The sequence below is a fragment of the Miscanthus floridulus genome, chromosome 3 (genome assembly GCF_019320115.1).
Source record: "Miscanthus floridulus cultivar M001 chromosome 3, ASM1932011v1, whole genome shotgun sequence".
Classification (NCBI taxonomy): Eukaryota; Viridiplantae; Streptophyta; class Magnoliopsida; order Poales; family Poaceae; genus Miscanthus; species Miscanthus floridulus.
The window spans coordinates 11,828,581-11,847,867 of record NC_089582.1 but is presented as its reverse complement, the minus strand read 5'-3'; the positions used below and the strand labels follow the sequence as shown (position 1 = coordinate 11,847,867).

Below are 19,287 nucleotides of genomic sequence, written 5' to 3'. Positions count from 1 at the left end.
GCGGTGGCGGCGCATGCGGATCTGGCGAGGGGGAGCGGTGGCGGCGCACGTGGATCTAGCGAGGAGGAGCGGTGGCGGCGCGGATCTTACGAGGAGCAGCGGTTGCAGCGCACAGATCCGGTGAGCAGCGTGGCGGTGTGTGGTTGGCAGCAGGCCTCGTGGGTAGGCTCAGCAGCCCCCTAACAGGCTTGCTAGTTTTTTTTTAATTTATTAATGGAAGCGAGCATTTGTCCGCCTCTGTAAGTCAGGATTTACGCAGGCGTGCAACAGAGGTGGGTGGTCTGCCCGCCTTTGTTAATGCTTTTCTACCATCTTCAAAAATACTTTGAGTAGTAGTATTGTCATGCTCTCCAAAACTAAACTTGGCCTCTATTTTCTACTTATCAAAGCCTATGCAAGATATCTATCTAAATGTGCAACTAAGTTTTACTAAGGGTGTTGCTATCTCTACCGCAAGAGAGTTATGCAACCTAGAGTCGTCCAATCCTGTCAACTATCATAACAAGCTAAACTAGAAATGTAAGCACACAACCTAGGAATGCAAGTAAGTGCGAAAGTGACCTAGATTAATATCATCGACAATTAGATTAGTTTTTTTGTGTGCACATGGGACACATATGTATACTGGTCAGGTATGGATACCCTACGTCCAAAATGGAGAATAGATCTCTTACTCCATATGCTCAGTGGTTTACAGGTGCCCTGATGAATGTGTATTGGGTTCCTAGCTATAAATGTCGACATTCTATAGTTTGTCCTCACCTCCCCTTATATAGTCTCGGGCTAGGGCTATAGGTGGAATCCTGAATGGTATCAATCTAGGGTTTTCTAGTTTATTCCAAGGAGATTCTATCTGATCCTATTGGATCAACATGATCAACTTGGTTCCTAAGGCTATCTAGTCGATATCTTGCTTCCATGTAGCCAATTTGCCTAGTCTGGTTTGGCCCTCTTCCTTAACAGGCTCGGCCTTTCTTCACGAAGTGATGGTACCTGGAGTCGAATATACCTACAATAGCCTCAGATTGAAGACGTAGTGCAAATGGGGAATCCGAGCCGTCTTGTCTTCCTCATTCCTCATATTCTGCTGATGACTTCAGGATGGGAATGGGCCTCACATGCTCATCTCGAAAAACTAGTCAAACAGGGATGGATAAAAAAAGTCAATGCTTTTGCTCAAAAAAATAAAAAAGTCAATTCTTTCTTCGGTCATCACCATTCTGTTTCAGGATAACAGTATTGTATACTTTCGCCAACGAAAAGTTCAAATTGCCATGCAAATCAATTGAATAAGCAAAGCAAAAACAATCATTTTGGTTTATATTTAAAAAAGAACATCATTCTGGAAGGGAAAATGAGAAAACAAATACAGAGCCAACAAGCAATTATACAGAATTGTAGGTTTACAAAGGTCATATAAGGTCATGGAGCATGTTTTTTTATACTTATTAAGTAGACTGATTTTTTTTCGTGCACATCATTCATGTCTCATCCGGTGATTCCTCATTCTCCAAGGGCAAACGTAGCAGCATCAAAGCTGTCGGAGAGGCCAGTGCAGTCTTGAAGGTTACCTTCTCCGGCCAAGCCTCCGGACGTACACCTCGACGACACTGAGCCAGAGCATCATCTCCTTGGTCTTAACGCCAGTGATCTTCTTCAGCTTGCCCTTCTCGGCGAACGCCGTCACCTTGGCGGCGTACGACACGGTCTGCTGGATCTTCTTGAAGGTGTGCTCTACCTTCTTCTTCCCCTGCACCAGCCACATGAACCACGTGTCACGGTTGTACCCGAACTCCTGGATGCATGGCCTCCATTGGAAGGAGGCTCTTGGGAAGGCCCAGCTCCTCCAGCAGCCCAACAGACTTCTTCCTGCATGCAGTATCTCCAGTGAGGACTGCTGCACCGGCACGGTGGCTTTCTATGGACTGGGACGCCATGGTTTACAAATGGAGCGCTGATAGTAGGTGCAAAAAACAGGGTGTACCTGTAAACTGTAGCTGGGTTGCTACTGAGAGTGATGAAATGCTTGTGGGATCGGAGATGGAGCAACAGTCAAATATAGGCAGGCAGATTGTAAAGAGAAGTAGTGCAAGACGACAGTTGGTTTGACTTCGTTGGCAAAAGGCGTTGAATTTGAGAAGGACCACCGTGTGGTGTGCTTTCTGTTCCAGCGTGCTGAACTGCAAAGTTGACCATTTCTCTCCACATCTAGCTCCATTGAACTTTCTTAGATAATGGATAAAATCCAGCTTGAGGCTTATTATAAAACTTCGCTCACTCCACACAAATTGTTTAAGTTTAATATCCAATACGAAAAATAAAAGGCCATCCATGGGAGACGAAGAACTCCATCGACTTTGCTTCTAGTAGCTGGCAAGAGTAAACTAATATTAGCAGTTGTAAAAAAAACCAATTAATACTTGTCTAAATGCTAATTTTAGCCCCACCCCGTGCAAACCTTTGTTTGTGAAGGGCAGATAGCTTTTTGGGCTACTATTGTCGTCCTATTAGTGGCCACTTTGGTGAAAATTTTGGAAACTAATGTCCAACAAACAGATCAGTCTACATTGTTGGTTCTATCTGGCATCACTACCCAAAAGTAAGATTATAGTTCTAGAATTTAACATAATGGAAGCTCTCCGCTATATAGTTCCTTAAATTGAACCATCAAATCCTCTTTTATTATGTTACAAAAAAGCCTGATAATTTTTTTTAAAAAAATCCATCAGGTCCCGGAGTTGAATATAAAAATTGGCCTCTTTTACTTTATCTTCTGAAAAGCTCTTGTGCTAGAAATAGTATGGGTATCTTTTAGGATTGAAATTTTTGAAATGATTGGAAGAACCATGCTCTCATTTTTTTTGCCACATGCAAAACTCATTGGTTTACCAATAGGTTTTTTTTTGGAGCACTTGGTGATGCTATTAGTAGCCAACCATCTCAAGCATAGAAGTTGTAGTGGCACCACTCGTGGAAGAGTCCCCAATATTTTAAAACTATGTGGGTATGGTCGATATTTCTGTAGTAAGGCATGTATCATGTTTGATTGAATTTCAAGTCCCAATCTTTCAAGAGTCAAGACTAATATCCTGTTAAGTTCCTCAAAAGTTTGTTGCCCATTATTAGCCAAAGTAAATAACTTGCCAGATAGAACCAACTCTCTGAGGTAAAAAGCATTAATAATTGCGTTAAATAGAGGGGTCGTCTCCGCAGCCTCTTTATGATGTTAAAGGCATCAGCTATTAAAATAGCTAAATTCTCTTTAGGTCTTATTTGGATGCGTATGTATTCATCTCAATCCACATGTGTTCAAGTGGATCGATTGGAATTAAACTGATGTTCATTTCAATCCACTCCAATACATATAGATTGAAGTGTATACGCATGTATCCAAACAAATCCTTAGCATATAAGTGGGCCACAAAGCCTTCTTATTTTGTTCTCATTCTGCACCATATACCGATACAGTGGGCCATTGGAAACAATACAGTGAGCCTCCTTATACGCTCGGGCTCAAACTCCTGCCCCAGGCCCATATCAAGAATTAAAGACGAACTGTGTAAAATGGGAATGCCCCCGGCCCATATCAAGAATTGAAGATGGACTGTGTAATTGAGAATTGGTCACATTTCTCAAAAAAAAAAAAGGGAATGGGTCATCCATGATAGTCTCTAGTCACAAAAAGTGAACGCTTTCTTCCGTCACCACGTCTCCAATAGTCTTTTTAAAATTCACTCTCTATATCATCATTTAAAAAGCCATTTGCATAAAAATCGCTTTGTATATCTTTTGACTCAACAACTTTTTTATATCTTGCGCGCACTCTAGAGAGTCATTCTCGTTATCTATCTTTGGCTAACGAGAAATCCGGAATAGAGGATGGCTATATTTGAATAACCACTTAAAATAGCTGTTGGAGGGTGTTTTTTCACCTAAATCTGATCTATTTCTAAGATTTACAAAGGATATAGAGAGTCTCGTGGAGTTGCTCTAACAGTTATATATTTTTGCCAAGGTAAAAGTACAAATTGCTATGCAAATCAATTGAATTAACATAGCCAAAACAATCCTTTTGGTCTACAATTAATAAAGAACATCATTCCAAAAACGGAAAAGGAGAAAATATACAAAGCCAACAAGCAATTATACAGAATTATAGTTATGAAAGGATCATATAAAAATCAAGGAGCATGTTTTTTAGCCTTAAGCAGACTGTTGTTTAATTTTTTCATGCACATCACATCATTCATGTCTCATCCAGTGATTCCTCATTCCCCAAGGGTAAAGGCAGCAGCATCAAAGCTGTCGGAGAGGCCGGTGCCTGTTTGAAGGTGACCTTCTTTCGCGAGGCATCCGGGACATAGACCTCGATGACGCTGAGCCAGAGCATCAGCTCCTTGGTCTTGACGCCGGTGAGATCTTCCTCAGCTTGCCTTTCTTGGCGAACGCCGTCACCTCGGTGGCGTACGACACGGTCTGCTTGATCTTCTTGAACGTGTGCTCCACCTTCTTTTTCCCCTGCACCAGCCACATGAACCCCGTGTCACGGTTGTACCCTATTTGGTACTCACCATAGATAGACTAGTTCTCAGCCATTGGCTCTTATCTGTAACCCTATGACTGAGTTAGTGATCCCCTAACATGTAGATATGTGAGTGCTTCGGCACTCTATATGTACCGGGCAAGGGTCCCAATGCAATACCATCCATCCATTCATACCATTGTTCATATTCTTTCATGGCATCAGTCGTTTAGGTTTACATCCCACCTCTAGCCGCTACCGCCGCTTCGGCACCACGCGCCCCTGGGAGAGATCGATCTCCATCGGGGGTAGCGCCATCATTTAGGCGTCGGATCCTATTGATCCGGCTGCCATCATCGTCACAACAGCGGGTTCGGCCGCCTCCTTGTGCTCGTCGCCGTCGCAGACGGGTCGTCGCCGCCTCATTCCCTAGGCTCGTCGCTGGGCCCTCCTCCTTCCAAATCTGCCCCGCCATGGAGGCGGCTGACCTACGTGCCGTCCTGCGTCGCCGTGGTGGCGACTAGGCTTGGCCGAGTCCCTGTCCTTCAGCCACCGTGGTGGTGGTTGGGACACGCTACGGGAAACAGTGACTTTGCCGAGTGCAAAATTCTTTGCCGAGTATCAAAAATTGGGCATTTGGCAAAGAATTGCAATCGACAAAGAGTTCTTTGCCGAGTGCCGGGCACTCGGCAAAGGACTTCTTTGCCGAGTGTCAGGCTCTCGGCAAAAACGCGGCACTCGGCATAGGCTGCCCCGCGTAACGGTGTTCGGCCACGTCCTTCTTTGCCAAGTGCCTGCTGTTAGGCACTCGGCAAAGATTTATTTTTTTTTTAAAAAAAATTCTTTGCCGAGTGTCCCAGCTCTGGCACTCGGCAAAGATTTAATTTTTTTTAAATGTCTTTGCCGAGTGCCCTGTGAAGGCACTCAGCAAAGAGGAATTTTTTTTAAAAAATTCAAAACCCTCTTCGCCAAGTGCCTTATTCATAGCACTCGGCAAAGACCCCTTTGCCAAGTGCCATGCCCCGGCACTCGGCAAATTTTTTTTTTGGCCTCCAAATTTTTTGTGCGGCCCTTTTGAAGCACCAGGAACTCCTAGTTAGAATTTGGGGATTTTTATCGCTTTTTGATATATTTAGTTACTTTATTTCTTTTACTTGAATTTTTTCGAAAAATATAATTTTGAACTGCACGTGGTACGAATTGTGGAATTTAATGATTCAAAAAATGATAGTCATGTTATTGAGTGTAGTGTGAGGCCGTATCCAGGAACGGACCTGAAATTTCGGACATCTTGTTCACGAAACATGACCGCGAACTTGCGTGCGAAGTGTTTTTAAATTCTATAAAAAGCAAACGAAGTCCGAAAATCATGAAACTTGTTGAGATGCCGTGATATCATATGTGGAGGCTATGATAAAAATTTTAGAAGATTTCGTGTACGTTGTCGCGTACGATGCTTACAAACCAGGACATACATGTAGAGATGTCCAGGTTTGTAAGCATCGTACGTGACAACGTGCACGAAATCTTCTGAAATTTTTATCATAGCCTCCACATATGATATCACGACATCTCAACAAGTTTCATGATTTTCAGACTTCGTTTGCTTTTTATAGAATTTAAAAACACTTCGCACGCAAGTTCGCGGTCACGTATCGTGAACAAGATATCCGAAATTTCAGATCCGTTCCTTGATACGGCCTCACACTACACTCAGTAACATGACTATCATTTTTTGAATCATTAAATTTCAATATTCGTACCACGTGCAGTTCAAAATTATATTTTTCGAGAAAATTCAAGTAAAATAAATAAAGTAACTAAATATATAAAAAATCCATAAAAAATCCCCAAATTCTAACGGAGTTCTTGGTGCGTTAAAAGGGTTGTACAAAAAATTTGGAGGCGACAAAGGGGGTCTTTGCCGAGTGCTACGAATAAGACACTCGGCAAAGTGGGTTTTGAATTTTTTTTAAAAGATTTCCTCTTTGCCGAGTGGCTTCACAGGGCACTCGGCAAAGACATTTTAAAAAAATAAATCATTGCCGAGTGCCGTGCCAGGAGCACTCGGCAAAGTATTTTTTTCAAAAAACAAGACATTTTAAAAAAAAAAATCTTTGCCGAGTGTCGTGCCAGGGCCACTCAGCAAAGTATTTTTTTAAAAAAAAATTTGCTGAGTGCCAGATCTGGGACACTCGGCAAAGAATTTTTTTTTAAAAAAAATTAAATCTTTGCCGAGTGCCGTGTGAGGGGCACTCAGCAAAGTATTTTTTTTCAAAAAAAAGACATTTAAAAAAAAATCTTTGCCGAGTGCCGTGATAGGGCACTCGGTAAAGTATTTTTTTAAAAAGAAATTTGCCGAGTGCCAGATCTGGGACACTCAGCAAAGAAATTTTAAAAAAAATTAAATCTTTGCCGAGTGCCAGATCTGGTTCACTCGGCAAAGAATTTTTTTTAAAAAAAAATAAATCTTTGCCGAGTGCCTCCCTGATCCGGCACTCGGCAATGGGCGGTGGGGGGGGGGGGACTTAAGCAAATTCGGCCGGCCGCGCAGTCAGACAGCCACCGCGCCCACGCCCGCGCCCACTACTAGGGAAGTGCTCATCAATGACGCTCCCCTTTCGTCACGGAAGACTCCAAAATCGTCGCCAAAGTTCTTCTATGACGAACTTGTGACGAAAACAGATTCGTCATGGAATGAGCGTCATTGATCAACAACTGTGACGAAATGCCTTGTTTCGTCACTGAATGGATATCATTCAATGACGAAGAGTTTTCGTCACTGATGTACCTAGGTTTTCGTCATAACATGCTGCTCCGTCAGGTTACCAAACGGCGCTTGCCACGCTGGCAGCTGACGTGTCTTGCGCACGTGGCACGTCCACGTGGCAGGTGACGTGGCCAGCTGACGTGGTAGCTGATGTGTCCAGTGACGTGGTGGGTCCACATGGCGCTTTTTTGGGCCACATGGCACGCTATGATTAGTCCACGTGGCTTCCTGTGAGTGGTTTACATTTTCATCACAGAACCCAGAATCTTCATCACAGATTAAAATTACGATAAGGTGACAGAAAACAAAATTTTCGTCACTGATCACATTGCAATAACATCACAGAACCCAGAATTTTCATCACAGATGCACATGCTACTTTTTTTACAAAATGCAAATAATATTAAAATGACCAAATGCTTCCATAACTTAATAGATCCAGCAATCCAGTCACCATACAACTGACTCAACACTAATAAACTCAGTTCATATATAACTAACTTGACATCACATTCTAGGTTCTAGATTGATCTCAGTTCACATTATCACAACTAATAATATAAAGTTGCCAAGCACCAGCAACATAGGTTTTAGACTAAACAAAATCAGCCAGCAACACAGACCCCTTGCCAAGCACCAGCAGCAGCAACACAGAGCCCTTGGTAGCACAGACCAGCGGCAACGGTTCATCTCGAAGAATTCAGGGACAAGATACGCTTGAGCAGCGCATTGTTCTCCTCCATTGCCTTTTGGTTTGCCTCTGCTAGCTTCTTCATATCCTCCATCTCCCTTTGTGTCCTCTCCATCTTTTCCTCAGCTTCTTCAGTTCTCTTCTTGAGCTCATCGATTTCATCTTGTACAGCAGCCTTAGCTTCAGCTGCTAGTTGTTCCCGAAGCTCTTCTTTTGATGCTGCTGAGTTGGAGGATGCCACTGGTTTGATGCCAACATTCTTCAGGAAACTATTTGAGCTGTTCTTGGAGAGCGCCTGTGACACAACCTGCACACTGGATACTACTGTCTCTCCTTCAGCAACAGGTGCTGCCCTCAAAGCTTCCATGTTGGACTGAAACAACAATGAGCCATCATTAGTTCATACTTATTGAATTAAAGTGAGGTGCAAATATCACACAAGATGTATTTTATTTGCAGATTGTTATCAGCTTGTTATCAGCAAAATAGGAATCTTATTTGCAGTCAAGTAAGGTAAATTAAAATGTTCAGTTCATGTTTGGGGTCAGCATTTGAGGTGAGCAGGCAGGCAGAGTAGAAAGATAGATATGCACAGTGATAATTGCATATTCAGTTCATGTTTCAGGTCAGCATTAAACAGTGATAATTGCATATTCAGTTCATGTTTCAGGTCAGCATTAAACGGATGACAACATAATATGCACAGTGATACTTGCATATTGTAGAAAGACTGAACCAAGATGGCAGAGTAGAAAGATAGATACATATAATGAAGGAACAGCTTAATTAGATATAGCAATGTACAGAAGGAACAATTTATACTTTAATGAGCAATGGTTGGGGCAAAGAGACAGAAATTTCATGTTCTTAGTATTTTTTCTCTCATTCAGTGAACATCAGCACTTGAGCAAAATTACAGGGGACTTAATGGTTCACATATCAACCTCCCAAATAACAGATTTCCATTTATTATTGATCTTCTCAACCACAGTAAATAAGAGAAGGCAGATAAATTTCACAGCAGTCTATATAATTGAGAGAAAAAGAATCCTGAATCAATCACAAATCATTTTAATGTATCCATGTCAGACTTTCAGGACAGCATAGCAAAAGTGTAGAACACATACGCCAAACTAGGATGCATTTTAATAATGGACATGCTATCCAATTAATGGACAAAATGGCGCACCGAAACAGATGTCGGGACTTACCAATGCTTCTCTTGCTGGTTCACTTAGACCATGTTTGGAGCTGGTATGGCATGTCTCGAAGGCCTCCACCACATCAAGTTCTTCATCTTGCGCTGTGCTGGGCTCTGCATTGTTCCTCCCATGCTTCTGTTTCATAGAGATTCAATTACAGCAAAGTTTTGTCAGTCTTATGATACAAAGTCAGTGCTATGTCGAGAATCAGTTACTTACATATGCATGCAAGTGTGCCACATAGCTGCGAGAGCCGGATAGTCTGATGATACTTGACTTTACCGCGATTAGTCTTGTTCTTTTCACTTGTTTCCTAAAGGAGAATGACATGTGAGATGAGATCATAGGTTAAAAATGATAAGATCCACTGGAAACTGACTGAGAAAGAATATACCCATACCATGTTCTTTGGATGAGACCACTTTGCAACTAGTTCCCTCCACTGTTCATCAGTCATGCATTCAACTGGAGAAGTTGTCCTAATCTCATTTGCACTTACACCATTGAAGTATTTCTTCTTGAGCCGATAACGCCTTTGTCGCACCCCAGAGCGCAGCATATCGGTGCAAGCATCCTCTATTGGCTTGTCGTTAGTGTTAATGGCCAAGCGCCCCTAGTCATTTGACAATTCCATATTTAGTTAGTCAATTCAGGTTAAGCAGATATACAAGTTTACCATAAAAACAGTAATGCACTTACAGAGAGCTTTCCCACAAAATTGTTGTAATGTTCATCGTCGTTCTTGTATAATTTCCAATGAGGTAGGACAGGAACCTTATCCCGAATGATGACACCAGCCTCAGATGCAAACTTGGCTGCTTGAACAGGTTCATGAGGCCTTCTTTTTCCTTCAGCAATAGCTATGGGCATTCTCCTTCCCATAGCTTTTGTCATCCTGTCTAGCTGTGTTCCCTTGGTGGGTGGCCTGGGTCTCCTTGGGGCTCTCAGTGCAGGAGCTACAACATATAATTTGCATTTAAATGCTTTAGTTTCATTGAAATCAGCAAAAAAGATGACCTATTTCAATGACAAAGAAAAAATAACTTGCCTTCAGTGCCTTCCTCTCCAGCTACATTGTCTTCAACAAGTGTCATGTCTTGAAAACCAGCTCCACCGTCTTCCTCTGCAGCTGTAATGTCCTGACCACCTAGCTCCACTGTCTTCCTGTGCACCTGTAGAAGACCTTTGTGGTATTTCATCATGACCATCTGTATGATCATCTTCAATCTGCCCATCTCTCGCTGAAAGTTGAAGCCTTTTTGATGATCTGAATAGGGCCCTAGGGGGTTGCACCTGTGAACCTTCCGGTGCCCTCACTCTCTTACTAACCCTAACTCCCGGCGCCATGTTGGGACCTGTCTTCTTCTTCTTTGAAGCGAGGACTTTCCGTCTAGGCCCTGAAGGAGACTGTGGAAAAAAATAAAGTAAGTCATGTGCATTAATAATCAAGAGCATATATTAAAGAACAGGTATGAAAGAAAGAATATGTATCTAAAAAGCAAGGGCATACATTAAAGAACAGATTAAAAACATTCAAATGCGATGCAAATATTCCCCATCTAGTAATTTGAAGATAGAAGAAGCACCTTAGTGGGTTGTGGCTGCGCATCAGATTCAGTTTCATCATCATCACTATCTCCTTGATCATCATTTTCAAGGAGATACTCCGATGTATCCGAATCTTCACTACTTGTTTTCTTGTTTGCTGAGGTTTTCCCCTTCTTTGTAGCAGATTGAGGAAAAGAATTACTAAGTTCACTAGATATTGTTAGGATTCTGAACGCTTCAAACGCCTTCTGATTCGCCACCACTTGTTCATCCCACCTTCTCTCATATTCAGTTTTTTGAGGTTCTTAAAAGAACAAGCAGATTGTGTCTATTAGAGAATAAAAAGGAGTAGTAATAATAGATGCTAGATAGAGAAGAGGTAGGAGCTAGTAGTGCTTGCGGAAGAGCTAAGGGATAAGAGGTGGTAGGTTATAGGCAACAAGTAAAAGGTAACAGCTAAGAGCTGATAAATGATAATGATCAGGAACTGAAATATGAAACATGCAGTATAGGCATATGGCTAGAAAAAATTCAGAGCTACCAAAGTGAACTGAAACATTCAGTATGTACACAAATTGGCTCAATGTGTTGATGTGCTTAATTCAAATTCATGGCTAATATTTCTGAGACAGTACACTAACCAGCAAGAAATAAGTTTGTTCTAATCTACTAAATGATTCAGCGGGCATAGATCATAATATCTTTTATTTTCTCTCAAATATTAAACAAGTATGCCTGCACATTGCCTCTCTAACTACTGATTCTATCATTCTGTTTAGGTATGCCTACACAAGTATACCTATCAGGAACTCTGCAACAAGTATGCCTACACAAGTATAGTTGGGCAACCAGTATGCAATTATATATTTTTAGTGATAGCTAAGAATTTGATTTCCTAAAACATAAATGCCAAGATAAATCTGAAATAAGCTTAATAAGTCTAGTGCTAAGGCCACCCTATGCAGCTGCATATGACTAAATGAGTTCCCACAATTGTTGTAGTATAATGCAAAGAACAGTCCATAAATAAAGAAGGATAATCAAATGTGTTGATTTATCAACTGAACTTGCTAATAGACAAATGATTCATGAGCAAATATCAATAGCAGAAGCTTAGATCCTATTATTCAGTGAAATACTTGGAGAAAACGTTTCTTTATGGACTTCATACCAGTTGGCAGCATTAGTAGTTAACTGTTCTGTAACTGGTTAAAACTATTGCATTCTCTAATAAATTAGAGCTATGCAAGGATAAAGATATGTAGGTGAGAAGGAAGGTAGTCCATCACAAATTAGAGCTATGTAAGCCTAGCTTTTGTCTCCATTGAACTAGTTGGTGTAAATTTCTAATGGAACAGTACAATATGTCCTACCCTGAGCTCAACTTCTAGCAGCACAAACACACAACTACACAAGCATGTTGGCTAATTTTATAAGCATGTCAATGAAGTCCAGAATCTAACATGGGATTACTTCCAATAACATGTAGCTGACATTGGTATTTTGACAGTAAGCACATCTTTAATTACTTGTGATATAGCCTAGCAGGCAGCACATCATTCAACAAACATTCTACAATAATAAAGCAGTAAAAGACATCGAACAATCATTCATAAAAAGCTGAAGAACATAGACTAGTAATTGCACAGAGGACTCGCTTACCTTGTTCTTGTTCTGCAGGTCTCTTCCTACCTTGACCCCTTGTTGCCACCATTGCCACTAGGTGCTCGTCGGCGGTGGTCGTCAAAGGGGAACAAGACCCGGTGCGGTGAACCCAACTCGACGGGGAAGCAGATCCAGTGCGGCGATGACACACAATTCGGCGGTGGTTAGGGTTAGGTTGGGCCGAGAAAGAGGTGGAAGGGGCGAGATAGGTCCATGGGGCGATGAGAGAGAGGGGATGTCGGGGACGACGGAACTCATGGGGGACCGAGCTGCTCGGCGGCGGCGGTTGTGTTCCGGCGGTCCGGCTAGGGTTTGGAGAAATAGGGAGGAAGAGAGGACGAGTGGCCGAGGGGTGAGGTGACGAGGGAGAGGGGGATGTCGGTGACGACGTAGCTCGCGGGCGACGAGGCAGCTCGGCGGCGGCGGCTGTGTTCCGGCGGTGCGGCTAGGGATTAGAGAAATGGGTGGGTGGGGGAGGGGTGGGGGATGAGGGGGAAAAGAGGACGAATGGCCGAGGGGTGATGAGGGAGTGGGGAAATGGCGGCTTTTTTCGGTATGACGCAGGGAAATCCTTTTGGCGCGTCCGAGGGTAGGCAATTTTATTTTGGTTTTTCCAACTTTTTTGTGTTTATTATTATTTTATTTTTCTATGTACATTTTGTTGCCAGAGTTTCAGTTATTATATTATTGCTTAATGATCATGACATAAAAGTTTCAAATGTGTTTTGGCAAAGTGGTACTATACATCATGTACAAGCATGAACAACTCTCACTTAGTTATTAGGTTATATGTTAGACATGCATGCCTTTGCAAGGATGTGCATGACCACTTTCTCAAAATTAGTTGAAACTTTTTTGCCAACATCATACACCAAAGTGGGGTGTCTATGCAAGTTTTTTGAATTTTTTAGCTATCTTAGCATATTTTAACAATTATGCTTCACTAATCCAACAAAAAATTACAATAATAGGAAAACTTGGTCAGAAAATCGCACAGATGCACAAAACATCATAGTTTGGCTCCATAAACATCCCATAAAAATTTCAAATGATTACAACAAGGTGGTAGTATACATCTTGTACAAGCATGAACAACTCTCACTTAGCGACAAGGCCATATGTGAGACATGTATCCCCTTGTGAGGATGTTCATGACCACTTTCTCAGAATTAGTTGAAACTTTTTTTTCATTATTGTACACCAAATTGAGGTGTCCATGCAAGATTGTAGAATTTTTTAGCTAGTTTGAGGTATTTTAACAATTATGCTTCACTAATCCAACAAATAATGATAGAAATAGGCAAACTTGGTGAGAAAATTGCATAGATGCACACAACATCATAGTTTGGCTCCATAAACTTCCCATAAAAATTTCAAATGATTTCGACAAGGTGGTAGTATACATCTTGTACAAGCATGAACAACTCTCACTTAGCGACAAGGCCATATGTGAGACATGTATCCCCTTGTGAGGATGTTCATGACCACTTCCTCAGAATTAGTTGAAACTTTTTTTTCATTATTGTACACCAAATTGAGGTGTCCATGCAAGTTTGTAGAATTTTTTAGCTAGTTTAAGGTATTTTAACAGTTATGCTTCACTAATCCAACAAATAATGACAAAAATAGGCAAACTTGGTCAGAAAATTGCATAGATGCACACAACATCATAGTTTGGCTCCATAAACATCCCATAAAAATTTCAAATGATTTCGACAAGGTGGTAGTATACATCTTGTACAAGCATGAACATGGCTCACTGGTGCCAATGATATATGTGAGAAGCAATATTAGTGCATGCCCATTTTTCTCAAAATCATTTCAAACTTTGTTTTTAGTAGAAGCAATATTAGACTAATTAAACATCTACGAAATAATGGACCATAGAGAAAAAAATAAAACAAAAAATGTTGGCAAATAAAACAAAAAAATGTTGGCAAATAAAAAATTGGCTCCAACAGGGTTCGAACCTGGGAGCTCGGGGTGAATCTCAAAGAGCCTTACTGTTGCGCTACTCAAGTATGTTCGGTTGTACTCGAGCACACTTTTACTTAAACCAAATTCAGTTAATGTTCTTTTCCATACCCCCTCCATCCCTGTGTTCTTTCCTCAATCCCCTCATTCCGTCTCGTGCTCCCCAGCCACAACCTCCGTCCAATCCCCTCAATCCGCCACGAGCTCCCGACGTCATGGTTCGGCAGCGCGCCCCGCGGCCGCTGTCCGACAAGATGCAGCCCCGCAAGTCCCCCGAGGCCGCCGCGGCGCACGCCGTCCGGGAGGAGCTCAGCGCCCGTGCCCGTTCCTAGATCCACGCCGAGGTGGTCGATGGCGTGCCCAAGGACGGGGAGTTGGAGACTGAGGAGACCGGCAAGGACGACGGGGCGCCGGCGCTGGCGCCATCACCGTGGATTGTGTGGTATATAATCCTCCAGGTTTATAACCTTGTTGGATTTTGTGGTTGGATGATGTGATTTAAGGTACCCAGATAGGATTCTTAGATGTGATTCAGAGTTGGACCAGCAACCATGAAAAATTAGTTAATTTGCTATCAGTTCCAATTAGTTCATTTAGAGTTGGACCAGCAACCTTGTTGGATTTTGTGGTTGGATGGATGTCATTTAAGGTACCCAGATAGGATCAGTTCATTCAAATATTGTGGTGTGCTTATTGAGCAAACTTGTAGGCTAAAGTTTTATCTTACATAGCTTTGTCATATTCGATAGCTGATAGTGTTCTATTGTTGCCCATTTCAGGAATTCTGTGGAGAGGCGAACGATGGCGCTGGTGACCTAAAGCTTACTGATTGACTTATTGGTGAAACAACATTCAAAGACCATGTAAGAACTGAATGCAAATAATGCAATGGAGGAGTCCTCACCTTAGCACACTCTCAGCTTATGGGACTGGTCATTACTTCTGAATTTTGCTAGTATCCCCAGTACAGAAGCCCAATCTGAATAGAGGTGCCCAACCCGAAGCATACTAGCCAAATCTGAATTGTAAATTATAGCTATGAAATATGTAAATAGAGTTCCCACTGTTGTAAATTATGTAGATTGTAACTGATCAATGGAATTGAGTTCCCAGTCCAAATGTGAATGTATCTGAGTTTGATCATGAATCTGAATGTAAGCCCAAATTTGAATGTGTGTTTGAGTTTGAATCTGAGTTTGAATCTGAATTTGAATGTGTTACAATGTGCTCGACTAAGCTGTAACGCAGCACATGTTTGGTTGCAAGGAACAGACTAAGCTCTGTACCATCCTAGAAGCATGTTGGCAAGCATGTTCTGAATAGTTAGTGCATATGTAAATGAAAATAGAGAAGGCAAAAAAGGAATAGGTCCATACTAGAATTTAGGATAATCATGTTGCAATAACAGATCCTGAATGGTTGAAAAAGCATTCTGTTGCCAACAAAATAAATACAAAAATGTTGGGAAAACCAAAACAATAGTGGGACATGTCACTGGTCCATACTAGAAATAAAAACAGTACATCAAGGTCCATACTAGAGATCATCATCTTCATCGTCTAGGGACATGTAACCATTGTTCTCATTGCCACCATCACTACAGTACTGCTCTATTGTCTCATCTTCCTCCTCATCCTCACTATCTTCATGAATAATAGGTTGCTTCTTGCTTTTTATAAGGTGTTCTAAATTTCCTTCAGTTATAGTGCCTTCTCCACCTTGAATATTCTGCATGACCTCATTTTCAGCACATGCTTGCACTACATGTTCAGTATCAGAACCATACTCATCCTGATGCACATCATGACTGTCCTTATCTTTTTTAGACACATCATAAATATTCCTATGTTCAAATTTCTGCACAACTCGCCAATCTTTACCTAAAGATGTGTCTTGCATGTAAAATATCTTTTTCGATTGAGTCGCTAAGATGAAAGGATCAGTCTTGTACCATAATGACTGCACATTGATGGATTTGAAATGTCCGTCATCTCGAAGGCCTCTCATCTTGCCTTCTAGATTGAACCAATCGCATCGAAATAGAACCACCGTCCGACGGACTTGCAGATTCGAGTTATATTCCAACTCAATTACCTCTTTAAGGACTCCATAAAAATCTACGTCTTTCCCATTATGTGAACCTTCAGTCAGTACACCACTATTTTGTGTCAGAAGGAACTTCTCATGATCCACAGTGCTATACCGCACTCCATTGACCTTGCAAGCTGCACAAGTCTTAACTCTCAGATCTGGGCCACATGACAGTGCCCACAGTCCTTCGCTAACTGATTCTGGATTCTCCTTGCGTTTGTTCGCAATCTATTGCAACAAAATTAATCAGTTCAGCAAAGACATATGGATACTAATTCATGTACTGAACCTACAAACACAATGTGTAGTGACTTACATGGCACTTAAACCACTTTGCAAATCCTTTTCAACCATTCTATCAACATCACATGCACCTTGCTCCTCTAGATCGGCCCTGTACAAGTTGCAGGGCAAAGTTTAGTCATAAGAATATTTTAAAATTTAAAAAAAACTTAAACTGAAACATCTAAATGATACTTACTCCACATATTCCTCAACTTCGGCACAATTATTTAGCACATACCAGACTAACTTATTCAGGACAACATCATCAATGTACTGCCTCCTATCAGATCCAACAAGAGTAACACCATGCTTAAAAACAGAGATGTCATCAGGCAATGGCACCTCTCCAGCACTACCATCATCACGATTAAATCTAGTGTCAATATCCTCCATATACCTAGAACAAAAAGTCAAGGTGTCACTTGCCATATATGCGTTAGCAATTGATCCTTCTGGCCTACCCCTGTTGCTTACAAAATTCTTCAAAGTGCCTAGCCGCCTTTCTATTGGGTACATCCATCCGTACTGAACAGGTCCTCTAAGCAGTGCCTCATCAGGAAGATGGACGGCCAAGTGCACCATGACATCAAAGAAGGCAGGTGGAAAGATTTTCTCAAGCTTGCATAGGATCAATGAAATTTCTTGTTTCAGCCGTTTCACAACATCAATCCGTAGATTTCTACTGCATAGTTCCCTGAAGAAGGTCCCGATCTCTGCAACTGCTTCATATACATCCTTCCTCACCAGTCCTCTTAGGCCAGCAGGTATGATTCTTTGCAGGAGTATGTGGCAAGAATGTGTTTTCAGCTTTCCCTGGATCTTCGAACCATCTGCAGTTATGTATCTTGCTAGGTTAGCTGCATATCCATCAGGAAACTTGATACCTTTGAGAAACTTACAGAACGCGATTTTCTGATCCTTCCCCAAGACATACGGAGCAGGTGGAGCAATGACTGAGTTGCCATGCTACTGCAAGTGAAATTCAGGTCTTATGCCCATATCATACAAATCTAGCCTAGCATTGGTTGTGTCCTTGGTCTTGCCCTGTACATTGAGTAATGTGCCAAGAATGTTTTCACATATGTTTTTCTCTATGTGCATCACATCGAGATTATGTGGAAGCTTTAGATGTTGCCAGTATGGCAATCTCCACAACCCAACTTTGCGGCTATAAATCCTTGGACCCTCATTGCGCTTCCTTTTATTCCCAGTAATGTTAGGATGCTTCCCTGGCCTGATATCTTTCACCTTCTCTAGATCCTCTAGGACCTCCTCCAAAGTGAAGCCTGGCTCATCTTTGTTTTCACGCTTACCATCGAAAGCCAAGCTTCTCCGCCATGCATGTCCCTGAAAAAGGTAACGACGGTGTCCAATGTAACATATCTTATTCCTTATTGCCCGAGACAACAAATCCTTGTCGCAATGAATACATGCATAATAACCTTTTGTTGTTCGCCTTGATAACGTGCTCAGCGTTGGATAATCATGTATACACCACAGCACGGCAGCACGAAGGTCAAACTTCTTACCAGTACATGCATCGAAGGTGCGGACACCCTTCCATAGATCGATCAGGTCTTCAATTAGGGGCTCAAGGAACACATCAAAATCCTTTCCTGGAGACTTTGGACCTGGGATGAGTAATGCCATAAAGCAGTTTGCTGGATTCACGCATTCCCATGGTGGGAGATTTAGGGGTGTCAGAAGCACTGGCCACATACTGTACTGGGTACTCATGTCGCCAAATGGATTGAATCCATCGGTAGCTAAGGCAAGCCTTAGGTTCCTCGGGTTGGATGCAAAGGTTTTTTCTCTCCTGTTGAAATCCTTCCATGCTTCCCCATCAGCTGGATGGCTCATTACATTGTTGACTGGCGTCCTCTTTTTCTGGTGCCATTGTGTTTCCTCAGAAGTTCGCTTTGAAGCAAAAATTCTTTTCAACCTTGGCAAAAGTGGAAAATGCCTCAATACCTTGTGTGGAGCCCTCTTGGTCCCAGTTTCATCTTGCCATCTAGATGCCTTGCATACTGGACACACATTGTCTTTAGCATACCTCTTCCGAAACAACACACAATTGTTCAGGCACACATGGATGTTTTCACAGCCAAGACCCAATTCTCTAAGATATTTCTTGGCCTCATCATATGATTTTGGCAACTCACTCTGAGGGTATCCTTCTGACAACAACTTGATCATCGCGGAAAATGTTGTATTCCTAATTCGATAACGAAACTTGATATACAACATCCTCACCAGAAAAGAGAATTTTGAGTGCCTAGATCCCGGGCTAAGTGACTTCTTCGCATCCTCAAGGACTCTTGCAAACCTTGGTTGTTGTCCCTCTGCCTCTGCCGCAGCATACAGCTCTCCTATCGTCTCTGGTACTCCGTGATCCTCATCATAGTCATCATCGGCCACATCCACATGTATCCCAAAGTCATGACCCTTCCTTCGACCTGCTGCTCCAAATTCTCAACCACTTCAGTATCCGCCGATTCCCCATGATGAATCCACCTGGTGTACATAGCTGACATTCCAT

At 42.0% G+C, this 19,287-nt stretch overlaps 2 protein-coding genes and 1 pseudogene across 2 annotated transcripts; all 3 read right to left on the bottom strand.

Moving 5' to 3' along the window:
• Nucleotides 1–933: 933 nt before the first annotated feature.
• LOC136543152 (uncharacterized) lies at nt 934–1,937 on the bottom strand. Its single transcript, XM_066535689.1, has 3 exons — nt 1,794–1,937; nt 1,572–1,750; nt 934–1,009 (listed from the first exon to the last, which is right to left on the bottom strand). Exons 1-3 carry the CDS (start codon nt 1,935–1,937, stop codon nt 934–936), a joined length of 399 nt encoding a protein of 132 aa, XP_066391786.1.
• A 6,041-nt stretch (nt 1,938–7,978) lies between these two features.
• LOC136543151 (uncharacterized) lies at nt 7,979–12,447 on the bottom strand (annotated as a pseudogene).
• A 3,461-nt stretch (nt 12,448–15,908) lies between these two features.
• Nucleotides 15,909–18,944, bottom strand: LOC136543150 (uncharacterized). The gene is made up of 8 exons (XM_066535688.1): nt 18,470–18,944; nt 18,252–18,379; nt 17,799–18,095; nt 17,263–17,714; nt 16,987–17,145; nt 16,815–16,857; nt 16,467–16,691; nt 15,909–16,331 (listed from the first exon to the last, which is right to left on the bottom strand). The coding sequence occupies exons 1-8, from the start codon at nt 18,942–18,944 to the stop codon at nt 15,909–15,911; spliced, it is 2,202 nt and encodes a 733-aa protein (XP_066391785.1).
• Nucleotides 18,945–19,287: the final 343 nt, after the last annotated feature.